General features: G+C 38.4%; 1 protein-coding gene across 1 annotated transcript in view; it reads right to left on the bottom strand.

Annotated features, from left to right (window-relative positions):
• Positions 1-2,039: 2,039 nt before the first annotated feature.
• The window catches only part of ghdc (GH3 domain containing), a 16,396-nt gene continuing 5,455 nt past the window's right edge, over positions 2,040-12,980 (bottom strand). The window contains exons 4-11 of the mRNA XM_016538008.1: positions 10,408-10,602; positions 7,138-7,257; positions 6,312-6,609; positions 5,642-5,831; positions 3,583-3,654; positions 2,906-3,039; positions 2,540-2,628; positions 2,040-2,448 (exon numbers count right to left, since the gene is read on the bottom strand). Coding sequence (XP_016393494.1) covers positions 2,227-2,448; positions 2,540-2,628; positions 2,906-3,039; positions 3,583-3,654; positions 5,642-5,831; positions 6,312-6,609; positions 7,138-7,257; positions 10,408-10,602 — 1,320 coding nt within the window. The 3' untranslated portion in view covers positions 2,040-2,226. The remainder of the gene's footprint in view (positions 2,449-2,539; positions 2,629-2,905; positions 3,040-3,582; positions 3,655-5,641; positions 5,832-6,311; positions 6,610-7,137; positions 7,258-10,407; positions 10,603-12,980) is intronic.

Raw genomic sequence — 12,980 nt, 5'->3', positions numbered from 1 at the left:
ATCAAAAACAGCGCTCATTAAGCCTTTACAGATCTTTGAATAGATTGTGTAAATATGCTAAGATGTCCCTTTTGTGTCTGTTCACAAAGCAGTTCCTGTGATCAGGTCATTATGCATGTTTTATGTTGTCCACAAAAAAAACACACACTGGTAGCAAGACTTTTCCACGACATTCTGTGAAAAGGTTGCTATGTTCTCTGCTTGCTGCCCACTATAAGATGTTCAATCGTTGCTTGGTCAATCAGGATGGTATCACCGATTCATGTCTTTTTTCGGGAATGGGCCATTCCATTAAATGCTCTCAAGAAGAAGGATATTTGTTTGGGGAAGGAAAGAGGAATGGCAGTTTTTGAGAAATTAAAGGTCTCATGCCACCAGACTTAAGTAAACTCTTGAAAGTTCAAATGGATGCAAGTAAAATCAATTTGTGTTAACACAAATGAGAACACGATTGCTTATGCTTCCCATTACTTCAAAGAACTGAAACATCATACCCCAAAAAGGAATGTCTTGCTGTAGTTTGGCCAGTAGAGAAGTGACGGCAGTACCTGGATCAGTACCCCAGTCCAACATCCCATCTGATGAGATGGGCTATCCTTCTCTGTGACTTCATAGTAAAGCAAAGGGCAATCCAATGTTGTTCCTCACTAATGTAGAATATGTGTAGAAGCCCAAGCTCAGAATGCCATATACCAGGCACAAGGTGATAATAGAAATGTACCCATCAGCTGGGAGGAAATCAGAAAGGTAGAAATGCCAAATGCATCCATTAAAAACCTTAAGCTGATGAATGTTGTAGATTGGCCAGAGATACATAATTATGTTTGGAAATACTGCAAGTTGTGCCATATCTGTCAGAAATACAAGCCATGGATCTCCAAGAATATTTACAATCTATGTTGGTGGTGGAGCCTGGCCATATATTGGGTACTGACCTTATGGACCCGTTCCCAAAAAAAGCCCAAGGTTGAATCAATACCTTCTTGTCATTGTGAATTATTTCAGCAAGTAGGTTGAGCTGTTCCCCATGCGGTCAACCAAAACACAGCTGACTGCCAACAGCCTCACCAAGGAGGTCATTACTCATCGGAAAACTCTGGCATATTTTGGGTTCAACAGAAGACTCCAGTTTACATCAGACTTTGCCAAGGCTGTGGTTTACCTTATTTTGAAGAACTAGACTCTATGTACACTATTTAAGTGCCTTCATTTCGGTTTTATTTAATAGTTGTATGCTGGCTTACCTGCTTAGAATTTACCTTGTTTGATAGGATGTCACATTATTTGTTTGTTTACAATCAGTATGTTTAATCATTGATTGGAGATGGATTTACTTTGGAACCTGATTTTTTCTTTGGCTGCTGTGACTTTGAATAAGACTAAGGTGTTTAAAACAGATGGGAGGTCACTATCAAGACCACCCTCATTCAGGTTTTGTATGTGTTGCAGTTGAGACCAGCTCATTCGAGTCCAAGCCCAGGCTGAGACCAGAAGAACTGGAACTGGACCAGAATAACTGGTCAAATTCATAGACTTCAATTTTGGTTTGTTCCTCACACAAAGTTATATGGCTCTAGAAGACTTTTAATACAGCTTGAACTATTAAAAGTAAATCTTTTGTATTTATATATTTTTAAAAAGTAATGTAATATTTCACAATGTCAGTCATAAATTTTGAACTGCTAATGAGCCCTAAAAACTTGGGCATGCACTTGATACAATCTTGTGTGGTTTCAAGTCATTTCCAAAAGGAAAAAATCAATCATTGGTAATATTGGGTATCAGTCAAATTTGGTGAAATAGATTTTGTGAGGTAATAATAATAACAATGATTATTATAATTCAATAATTTTCTACTGGATTCTAATTCACAAGCTTTCAATTACATTACAATCTGATGATGGACTGTCCCATTTGGTCAGAACAAACTATTAGCACGAACATAGCCTGAAAGTTACTTAGGTTTTTGGAAATGGAAATTGAGGTTGACGGCATACTCTACAGTAACTTACCATGAATAAATTACTACCTATAGAAACCTTGTGTGCTAAATAAGGGAAACATCCAAAATGTGCAGTATTGGGGTCCTCCAGGACCAGGCTCAAGAACCATCTCTCTGGCAGCATCAAGTAGACCAACCTATCATCTCAGCATATAAAACTAGGATAGCAGAAAATATTTTAACATTGCCAAAAATGACACTTCATTCATCTCTAATTGAAATGCTCATGAAAAAGCCCTCTGCAGTAGAAAGTCTGCAAACTCTCTGTTGCGTATCACACGCTGCATTTTGAAGTTGTTAGACGAAGCACTGGAGAAGGCCATCATGCGATCTTTCAGTTCTTGGAAAGTTCCCTCACGAACGAGCTGAACTCTCATTGGTCCGATGCTGCCCTTCATCCTGAAGGATCGGTAGATATCAGAGTCCTCCTGTAGGCAGTGGTCTAACTGTTGGATTTAAAAAGCAATCTGGAATATAACGAGCAGTTAAAGAGAAGGGTCTCTTCAAAGTTCTTGAATGAACATTATAGATAATCACCTTGTATCTTTGTTCCTCTGAGAGGTTCCTCACACCCTTTAGCTCAACAAACACAAGATAATGCGGCTGAGCTATTCCAGATGCACTGCCTACAGTAAACACAAACAACAAATTAAATGCAACATTTAATGCATTTCAGTATTACATAAAACATCAACCTTAAGAAAGTTCAATTCAAGTTCCAGATTCAATACAACTTACATTATACTGATGTTTACACAGACAGACACAGACATAATTCTATAACACTATTCACACATATAATAACAGCTGAAATATTCGCAAACTGCTATATAGAGTTTAAATTGTAATGTTCCTGGAACATTCCTTTAAAATACAAATGAATTCATAAAAGACGAACATTACCTAAAATGCCACTCTCAACGCAGCTGTAGTCTATTAGTCTGGCTCCTGGCCACTGTGTCACTGCCTTCTTAAGAGCCCCCAAAAACAGTGATTCAGACACTTTCTCACCACGCACGCTCAACATCTGACCGCGCCTGAACACACACGTTAAGCAAACCATTACACAGAAATGATGATTGATTAGATAAGTGCTTCTCAAAATCTCAGACAAGGTACCATCTTCAGCTTTTCCAGAATTAGGCAAAAAGAAATCTGCATGTATGAATTTGTTAGAAAGTGTAATGACTGTAGAAGCATACATAATAATATATACTGCTGCAAGGGCAAACAGAATAACACTGCTCCAGTGATTAGTCAGAATATACCACCAGTACTACATTAATATTATTTCAAGTTCATGCATTCCCTGGTAATCAGATCCACAATCTTAGCCTTGCTAGTCCCACACTCTACTGTTTGAGCTACAAGAATGAAGCTACTGCAGAAAACTTCACATCCCTATTCACATTTCGCACTGCCAAATAACTTGTAGACACATAAAAATATTAAAGATGTAACAAGAAATTTTAATTACAACATTTAAAAAATTTACCTTAAAAGTGTTGTGCTGTGTACCACCTGAGGACACTCAGTTGAATTAAACATTTGATTATATAATGTATAATAAAAATGTGTACCTATACTGAAACTCCACTTTTGGACACTGGTTATGAAACCCAACTACTTTCACAACATCTCCAATGCGATACCTGAAAAACACAGATGAGAGACTTTAGAGAATGTCCACTACATTGTTTCACCAATTTCCTCAATATTTACTTCCTCTAATTCTTTTTTTTTCTTTTCATTTTTAAAATATCCAATGCACTAATTCATGGCATCATCTGTGTCTTTAAAGAAAATGCTCAAAAACAGCATTACAGCACTGCCTGTTCACAGGTAAAGTAACTTAATGACTTATTCAATGCATTGTTCATGTTAATAACATTTCATAATTCTGTCAGCCATGCTCAAATGCTTGAAACATTGCATTTAAGCCCAAACAGTAAGTTTAACAGTAAAGCTTAAAAGTATACTTTCCTGTTTTATGTGTATGCTAAGGCAGTGATTCCCCACCCTGGTCCTGGGGGCACCCCAACACTGCATATTTTGCATGTCTCTTTTCTCTGACACACCAGTTTCAGGACTTGGGAGCAGGGGTGTCCAAACTCGGTCCTGGAGGGCCACTGTCCTGCAGAGTTTAGCTCCAACTTGCCTCAACACACCTGCCTGCCAGTTTCTAGTATGCCTACTAAGACCTTGATTAGCTAGTGCAGGTGGGTTTAATTGGGGTTGGAGCTAAACTCTGCAGGACAGTGGCCCTCTAGGACCGAGTTTGGACACCCCTGTCTTGGAGTCTCTACTAATGAGCTGATGACCTGAATCAGGTGTGTTTGATTAAGGAGACATGCAAAACGTGCAGTGTTGGGGTGCCTCCAGGACCAGGGTTGGGAACCAATGTGCTAAGGCAGGGGTGTCCAAAGTCAGTCCTGGAGGGCCGGTGTCCTGCAGAGTTTAGCTCCAACTTGCCTCAAGATACCTGTCTGGAAGTTTCTAGTATGCATAATAAGACCTTGATTAGCTGGTTCAGGTGTGTTTGATTAGGGTTGGAGCTAAACTCTGCAGGACACCGGCCCTCCAGGACTGAGTTTGGACACCCCTGTGCTAAGGTATGTGTTCAGTGTGCATGGTGTAACTATCATCATCCGCATAGTATGCGTGTGTAACATACATGTGCAATCCTATTTTTAAAAACATTTTTCTCTCACATGCGCCTTTAATAGTCACATTCTAAAAAGAATGTCCCAACCAGATATTTTAACTTCACTTCTGCGAAAATTTTAACATCAAATAAACATACTGTGACATTTACTTCGTTTTTTCCATTAATAATTAACAGTTTTCTCTATTTAAGACTATTAAGATCTTCACAGACAGATGGTAAAATAGCAGCAAAAGTAGACAATTTAAAGAAAACCCAGTTCTGTCATGAAAACTCTCTGAAAGGTTAGCATGTTAATATACTGTACATGGCAATGTTAATGTATTTGATCTTAGTGGTGAGTGTGTAAGACATGCTGCAGCTGCATATATAACATATGTGAAATTACCCTGTAGCAGATCTACACAGGTGGTGCTGGGGAAGGTGGAGGGTTTCTGAAGCATGCAGCAAACTGCTACAGCAAACACTGGCCAGGTATTTTAATGTTGAGCAGCAAGCTCACTGGCTGCTGATGCAACAAAAACCATTCGCTGCGCCATGTGAATAATGATGTTGTAACAAACGTTTGTAGATCGGGAAGAAGGAGGCGGGAACTGGCGAACATTTAAACATAAAACTTTAATAAATAAATAAACACATAACGAAAGTAAAAGCGGCAGCCCCTCACGGACGACTGCCGCATAAAACAACAACATAAAATCCAGGCCTGGTCCTCTCTCATCCTTCACTGTCGCTACTCCTCCTTTTATCCTTCTGGAGCTCCTCCGTGGGACTCGAGACCGGTGAGTGGCGCAGGTGTCGCTCATTATCATTAACTCCACCGGCTTCGCTCCGTTCCCACGGCTCTCGGCCCCGCCCCACTCGTCACAGATGTGATTAAATCAGGCTGAGTTAGGATGTTTTGGCCTGTGCCATCAAGAGTTTCATGACAGAACTTTGTTTTAAACGTGTAGAAGCAGGATCATGTACCTGACCTGAATAATCCTGAAGCGTTGGTGACCAGCAACTCATAGTTATGTCCTTCTTGAAGCTGCTCCATCAGGAGAGTTTTGGGCTGTTCTGAATCCAGATCCTTCTCTGGTATAAACTCACAGAACATGGAGCGAGGACACAGGAGATATTGTCTGCTCTCCTGCTGAGGCCACAGGTTCACACCTATCAGGCCTGAAACATGAATTACAGACCATTATATACAGCTAATGCATCCATGTGAACTGTACTCTATGCCGGTATATGGCTCATTTACAACTTTACACATGCATGTTGCCATTTACTGTGTTGTGGTGCGTTTCTCAAAAGCATCGTTATCTAACTATAGTCAAAAGTTCCAATGAACTGTATTGGTAACAACAGAACTTGCGACCATAGTTGCTTTTGGGAAACACACTCCAGGAATGACTTCCAAAAACATTAAAAAATCGTAATTATTTTAAATTTTGACCAGTAGTATACCTTCAGTAATCCTAGGGAATACGCTACAAATAAGCATTCTGTAATCAGAAACGTAACCCTTCCAACCCTGCCCATGGAAAAAGCAATAACACAAAGACCTATCATGGCTCTATCATGGCTTATCACTTTAAAATATCACTATCCACTATCCAGTTCAGAAATGTACACACATGCATCCACATACAAACACACCTTCAGTGGCAGCGTAGAAAGGGGAGTAGAATGGGATATCTTTACAGTAGTGCCGCCGTAACATCTCCCCATAAATCTGGTTGGAGCCCGAATCCACTGTCAGAACCAGGTGTAACTGGGGCCATATCCTGAGTGCGATCCCCTCAAAGCCTTCCTCAAACTGGGCTGTGAGCTCAGCGGCTCTCTCCGGATCTGGCTTCATCAGTTTCTCTAGAGCATGGCGTACATCAGCCTTCAGGCTCAGACCGGAGTTGATCATGCCCACTTCCACATCCACCACAAGATCTTTCCAACGTTCCTAAATGCAGATACACAGATTGCTACTCGGGATCTTTCTGATCTATTCAGTGTCAGTTATAAAAAAACTGATTAGACAAATCTGGGAGCGGGACAAGAATCTCAAGTGTAATGCCACTTCTTCCAATTCTGTTGCACTTCATTAACCTGTATTCATTCATGGTAAAGCTGTGTTTTTTGAACATGTACAGAGTGGGGCCCAACAGTCTGAGACTACACTGAAAAACTTCAATTTTCCTCTTTTACAACAGCAAAAGTTTTGAAACATTTATGATTTAAAATGAATTCTTCATTATGCCTTGGTCACTAATTGAATAAGCAAATTTAGCATTCCTGTTCACCTGATAGCATTATACAAACATTTAAACCTTAAAATAACAATGATACAAAATAAATGATGATAATAATAATAGAGATGCACTACTAGGTGATCATTCAAAAATGCAATGATGGTTATTTAATTTGCAATAAATAATTTAATATAGAAGCATTTTCAATAGTGGTCTCAGACTTTTGGACCTCACTGTACCTGCAGGGCTCTGAAGGCATAAAAGACGGTAGAGCAGAAGTTGGATTCCAGCATGCCAAGATTGCGGTCTTTCAGCCCAAACAGCAGATGGAGATACAAGGCGTCTCTCTCATTCAGCACCTAGAGACATAACCAACAGTGTCTTTTAGATTCTATAAATTAGTGTTCTGATCAGATCTATGGTTAAACAATTTTTTATTTTAGTTGGTAGGCTCGTTTATCCAAGCTGACTTCCAGTGCATTCACAGCAGGGTTGTGGGCTTGAGTTTCATGACTTGTACTTGACTTGGATTGAAGTAACAGCATAATCAATCAGACATTATCAAGAAGAGGACTTGAGACTCAACCTGGAAAGACTAAAATCTTTTAACATTTCAGATCGTTCTGAGCAAAAACTGTATTTTTCATTCTGTTTCCAGTGTTCTAAGATCTGCTGTCCACCACGTTACAGATAAGAAGGAAATAAAAGTTCTGAAAATAACATTATATCAGTCACTACTAAATGTTTTTCAGAGACAGATGCAGTTGTAACTAAAATGTTTTTGTTTTTTTAAATGGTCTACATAGCAATGGAGTGGTTAACACAGGGAGAGGGGGGTGAGTTTTACTGCAGTAAGTTTAATGTTTGACCCTTCTTTGAATATTTGGTTTCTGACCCATTAAAATCTCTTTTAATTCATAATTATTTAGCCTATAAATCAATTGAACAATTTAATCATATGACATTATGCCTTTTTTTTGGTACTTTGAAACTGTTTGAAACTGTGCAGCAAATCAGTGATTCATTGAGAGTAGACAGTGTCTTATTAAAAAGCAAACAGTTCTGTTGGACTGACATTCATTATACTACATTATGCAGACATTGACTTTATTTTGTCTCAGCATTTGAATAAAAAAACTGTAGAAACAAGTGCGTGTTCATCAGGGTTATTACAGTTATAACATTTCAATAATTCAATTCAGTTTCAGTTCATTTAGTTTTTCTTTTACTTTTTTTATTTTATGGCTGCTACAATTAACAAACCAACTGGAATTATTGAAAAGCTTTTCATGGTCTTATTGCTGTCTAGTGGCATTTTCATGTTTCTTGCAGTTGGCTTCCAAAATGATTTTGTGGCCATTTATATTTTACTTTACTTAGTTTTTGAATTTCAAGTATGTTAGTTTTTATTTTTATTCCAGCTAACGAAACGTTTTCATTTAGTTTAGTTACCAATAGCACTTGTTTTATAAAAATACCTTTCAAAAATCTTGCCCATATTTGTCTAAGTGAATACAAATGTGCAGCAAATCAATGATTAATTTCCCCACTAAACAATTCATTTAATTTTCAAATTAAAATTAATTTAATTTTGTTTTGAATTCTCATATGAAATTGAACTGAGAAGTGAACATCTTTTAAAAGCCTACCTGATATAAATTAGTATAAATGTACAAAAATAATAAATACTCTTGACAGTGATTTTGGCAAAGATAACTAATGACTTGTTTAAGACTTGAAGTCTAAAACAAGTTGAGGACTTCACTTTGATTTGTCTGTCTTGATGAGGGACTTACTTGTGACTTGCAAAACAATGGCTTGGTCCCACCTGTGATCAAGGTGTAAGTATGTGTGCTCAATCAATGGGACGAAGACAAATTTTTTCTTGATTTTCCTCTAATCTCCAGAGTTTTAGATTTGTAATCAAACAATTCACAAGTGGTTAAAGTGCACATTCTCAGATAATATTAAACAGTATCTTTATATATTTTGGTTTTAACATGTGAAAATGACAACACACATTGCATAATTAATTAAATTTTTCAGCCTCGATCAAACCTACTTTTTAAACAATTGAGTACAATTTAAAGCTGTGCTTTTTTGTATTGTGCTTTATGTTTTTGCCTGGACATTAAACTGAGTAAACATTTATATTTTACTTTACTTAGTTTTTGAATTTCAAGTATGTTAGTTTTTATTTTTATTCCAGCTTTAGTCATCTGTCCAACATTTATTCAGACCCTATGCTTGCTCTTGTAAGTACTTCTCGACAAACGTATCCTTCTAGAACCCACTGAGTTAAACAGACCCCCTAATGCAGGGATGTCAACTTCGGTTATGGAGGTGCACTGTCATGCAGAGTTTAGCTCCAATTCTAATCAAACATTCCCAAAAAATCTAACCAAAGCCTTGAGGTTTGCTAGAGAGTTACAGGCAGGTGTGTTTGATTAGAGATGGACATTATGGCAGCCTGTAATGGCTGAGGAGGACTATGTTTAAAAGGTACTGGCATTTGTACAAGTTGAAAATAAAATGTATGACAATACCCTTTAATAAAAACCTGGGAATGTGCACTTTAATCAGTTGGGAATTGTTTGATTCCAAATCTAAGAAGAGCGTGTGTACACAGCACCGTTTTCAACTAAAAATGGAAAACGTTTTATGCGTTTTGGTCGTTCACTTACACAACAACAGCATTTTGGGGGTCTAAAAACACAAACTTTTGAAAATGGGTTTCAAAGTGCAAATTTTTGAAAACAATTATCAGATGTTATTGTCCCTGTGTAAACTATAAAAATGCAAAATTGTGAAAACGCTGACATTATGTGCATGTGTATTACGTCTACTGTACAGATATGTGCCCAGGCGCATGGTGTATCTTTACAAAGTGACATCGCCAACTACTGGCCTGATAATAACATAATACAGCGTTTTTAGCCGTTTTCGTGGATCCATGTGTACTGAGATAGTTTTGACAACGTGTGGCACTGTATTTAGCATAAATACATTTATTGTAATGTGTTTTTACTCTTGTTAGAGGAGCTGTGTAGTTTTACTGAGTATCAAGAATATTAACAACTTTTACTCTCTACTTCACTTCACTAAACACTACAAGTTTCTTAGCTTAAGCCAGGACTAGGCCTTAGTTAAATTAAGATATTTAAGCAACTTTTACAAAAATGCCTTGGAAGAAAACATTACAGGTGTGCATCTTGACACAGAACAATGACACTGACATATTTTAAGATATGTCAGAGCAAGATATTTTCAGTTGAGACAGCTCAAACATGCATTTTAGTCTGGGACTAGCTTAAGCCTTGTCTGTGAAACGGGGGGTAAGGCTTTTACTCAAGTTGTTTTGGAATTGGTGACTTGTAACTTGTAATGGTGTAATTTTAACTGCTAGGTATCTGTACTTTTACTCAAGTATGGTTTTCAGGTACTCATTACACCTCTGGCTATTATTATCACTAAATATCATGTTAAATTTCTATTCATCTCCCACCTACCTGATAGACAGGTGCTGGCGTGGTGTACAGATGCAGCATGTGTTTAGAGGAGGCAGGAGTTGAGGAGTTGGGGCCAATAGGAATACCTGCCTCACTCAGACGAAAAATGGGCGAGTAAAAGAGCTTCAGGGTTTTCTGGAGACAGTCAGTGGCTGGAAAGGCTTGCATCATGGCATCTAGACAAATTGTCACCCCCTGCCAGAAAAGTGCACAGAAATAATAGACAGCTTCCTCTCGAGCTCTTTGGAAAACAAACAAAAACTTGACAGGCTGTTGGAGTACATATTCAGTGCTGTCTGCTAGATTGGAAGTATGATAAATATATTACTTTCATTGTTCACAAAATATGGTAAATTAGCTTGATATTCAACTCACTTGTTGCTAGTTGGTTTTTATTGCCCTATTACCGGTACTTGTAAACATGTATTAAGGAATCTGACATTGTACAGTGGGTATAGAAAAGAACCACCCTCTTTAAAATAATCACATTTTGCTGCTTTGCAGCCTGAAATTAAGACGGACAGTTTTTGTTTTATCCAGCTGTATTTACTCAGTGCAACTTATAACATCGAAGTGAACAATATAACACCAACATATCAGAAAAAAATAAAAAAAACAGAATCAGTTGGAAGTTGGAAAAAGGATCAACCCTTGTGTAAGTTTTTTTTTATTTTTTTTAACCACCTTTTGTTTTAATTACAGCCTTTAGTCTGTTGGGATATGTCTCTACTAACATCTAGACTTTGGAATATTTGCCCACTCTACTTTGCAGAACTGCTCAAATTCAATTAAATTTGATGGTGACCTGTTGTGGACTGCAGACTTCAAGTCATCCCACAGATTTTCAATGGGCTTTAAGTCTGGGCTCTGACAAGGCCATGCAAGGACATTCACCTTTTTCTCCTTCAACCACTGTGTGCTCAGTTTTTCTGTGTGCTTTGGGTCATTGTCATGTTGGAAGGTAAAACTTCTTCCCATTGACAACTTTCTAGCAGAGGGCAGCAGATTTTCCTCAAGAATTTGACGGTATTTTTCCCCATCCATTTTTCCTTCTATCCTGACAAGTGCCCCAGTCCCTGCTGCAGAGAAACACACCCATGCTTGGAATGGTATTATTTGGATGGTGAGCTGTATTGGATATAACCTTTGGTGTTTAGGCCAAATAATTCAATTTTATTCTAATCTGTCTCAGAATCTTCAAGGTGCGTTTTGGCAAAGCTCAGTCGTGACTGCATTTGGCCGTTCTTGAGGAGTGGCTTTTTTTTTTGCAACCCTCCCATACAAGCCACATTTGTGATATTGTCATCACATGCGCACATTGACCACTCTTTGTCATAAATTCCTGCAACTGTTTCATAGTTGCTGTAGGTCTCTTGGTAACCTCTCTGACCAGTTTCCTCCTGGCTCTTTCATCCAGTTTGGAACGACGTCCTGATCCAGGGAGGGTCTGTGTTGAAAAAATTACCTTCAATTTCTTAATAAATAATTTTTTTGTATCCATCTCCTGATTTGCGCCTGTCCACAGCTTTATCCGGGTGATCTTTTGATGGGTGCCCATAGTTTTTTAAAAGTGACGTGACGTGACGTGACATGTGGCCAAGTATGGTGACCCGTACTTGGAATTAGTGCTCTGCATTTATCCCATCCAAAGTGCACACACACAGCAGTGAACACACACAAACCGTGAACACACACCCGGAGCAGTGGGCAGCCATTTATGCTGCGGCGCCCGGGGAGCAGCCCTGCCGGTACGAGACTCGAACCCGCAACCTTTGGGTTTCGAGTCCGACTCTCTAACCATTAGGCCACGACTTCACATAGTTGAGTGTTTGCTTCCGTTGCACTACCATGGACTGAAAAGATCCACGAAAGCTCTTTTCATGCTGAGCTAATCAAAATGATCACAGCTGATCACAGTTGAAAGTCTGGCTTTGTATGCCATTGAGAAGGTGATTAGCTACACCTGATTGAGTTTACAAGTCATTTTTAGGAGGGGGTGATTCTTTTTCCAACTCAGTGATTCTAGTTTTTAATTTTTTTCTGACATGTTGGTATTACATCCTTCACTTGGATGTAATAATGCTGCCTTCACGTGCTATCGGAATTATTGTAAATACGAGTTTCCTAATCGGAAATTAGACGTGAATGCCTCTCAAGACGTATTTACTACTTGGAAATTCCGAAATAATTTTGATACCAGTTTCCGAGTTGGGCGGGTCATAATCTTTAAACATGGTGGAGGGGACAACCATTGCTGCTGTCAATGCTGTTCTCACAACAACTACATCCCTTTGTCTTGTAGTCTAAAGTAGTGTATTTATAGGCTAGATATGAACGATCATTCGAAGCATATTGTATGTTTTATAAGCAGTGAAATAAGCATGTATTTGACCGAAATTCCAGAATTGTCAGCAAACTGCATGTATAGAGCGGTGAATGTTTATATGATTGTCAACCAATGGGATGCTACATTTTATTCTTTCCGACATTAAAGCACTTGAATATGACAAGCTCGTAATCACGACTTCATAAGTGGGAAATAGGACATTTCCGATAGCACGTGAAGGCAGCAT

Source organism: Sinocyclocheilus rhinocerous, unplaced genomic scaffold (genome assembly GCF_001515625.1).
Source record: "Sinocyclocheilus rhinocerous isolate Xijiao unplaced genomic scaffold, SAMN03320098_v1.1 scaffold3201, whole genome shotgun sequence".
Lineage (NCBI taxonomy): Eukaryota > Metazoa > Chordata > Actinopteri > Cypriniformes > Cyprinidae > Sinocyclocheilus > Sinocyclocheilus rhinocerous.
Note: the sequence above shows the minus strand (reverse complement) of the source record. Positions and strands in the feature narration are given on the sequence as shown.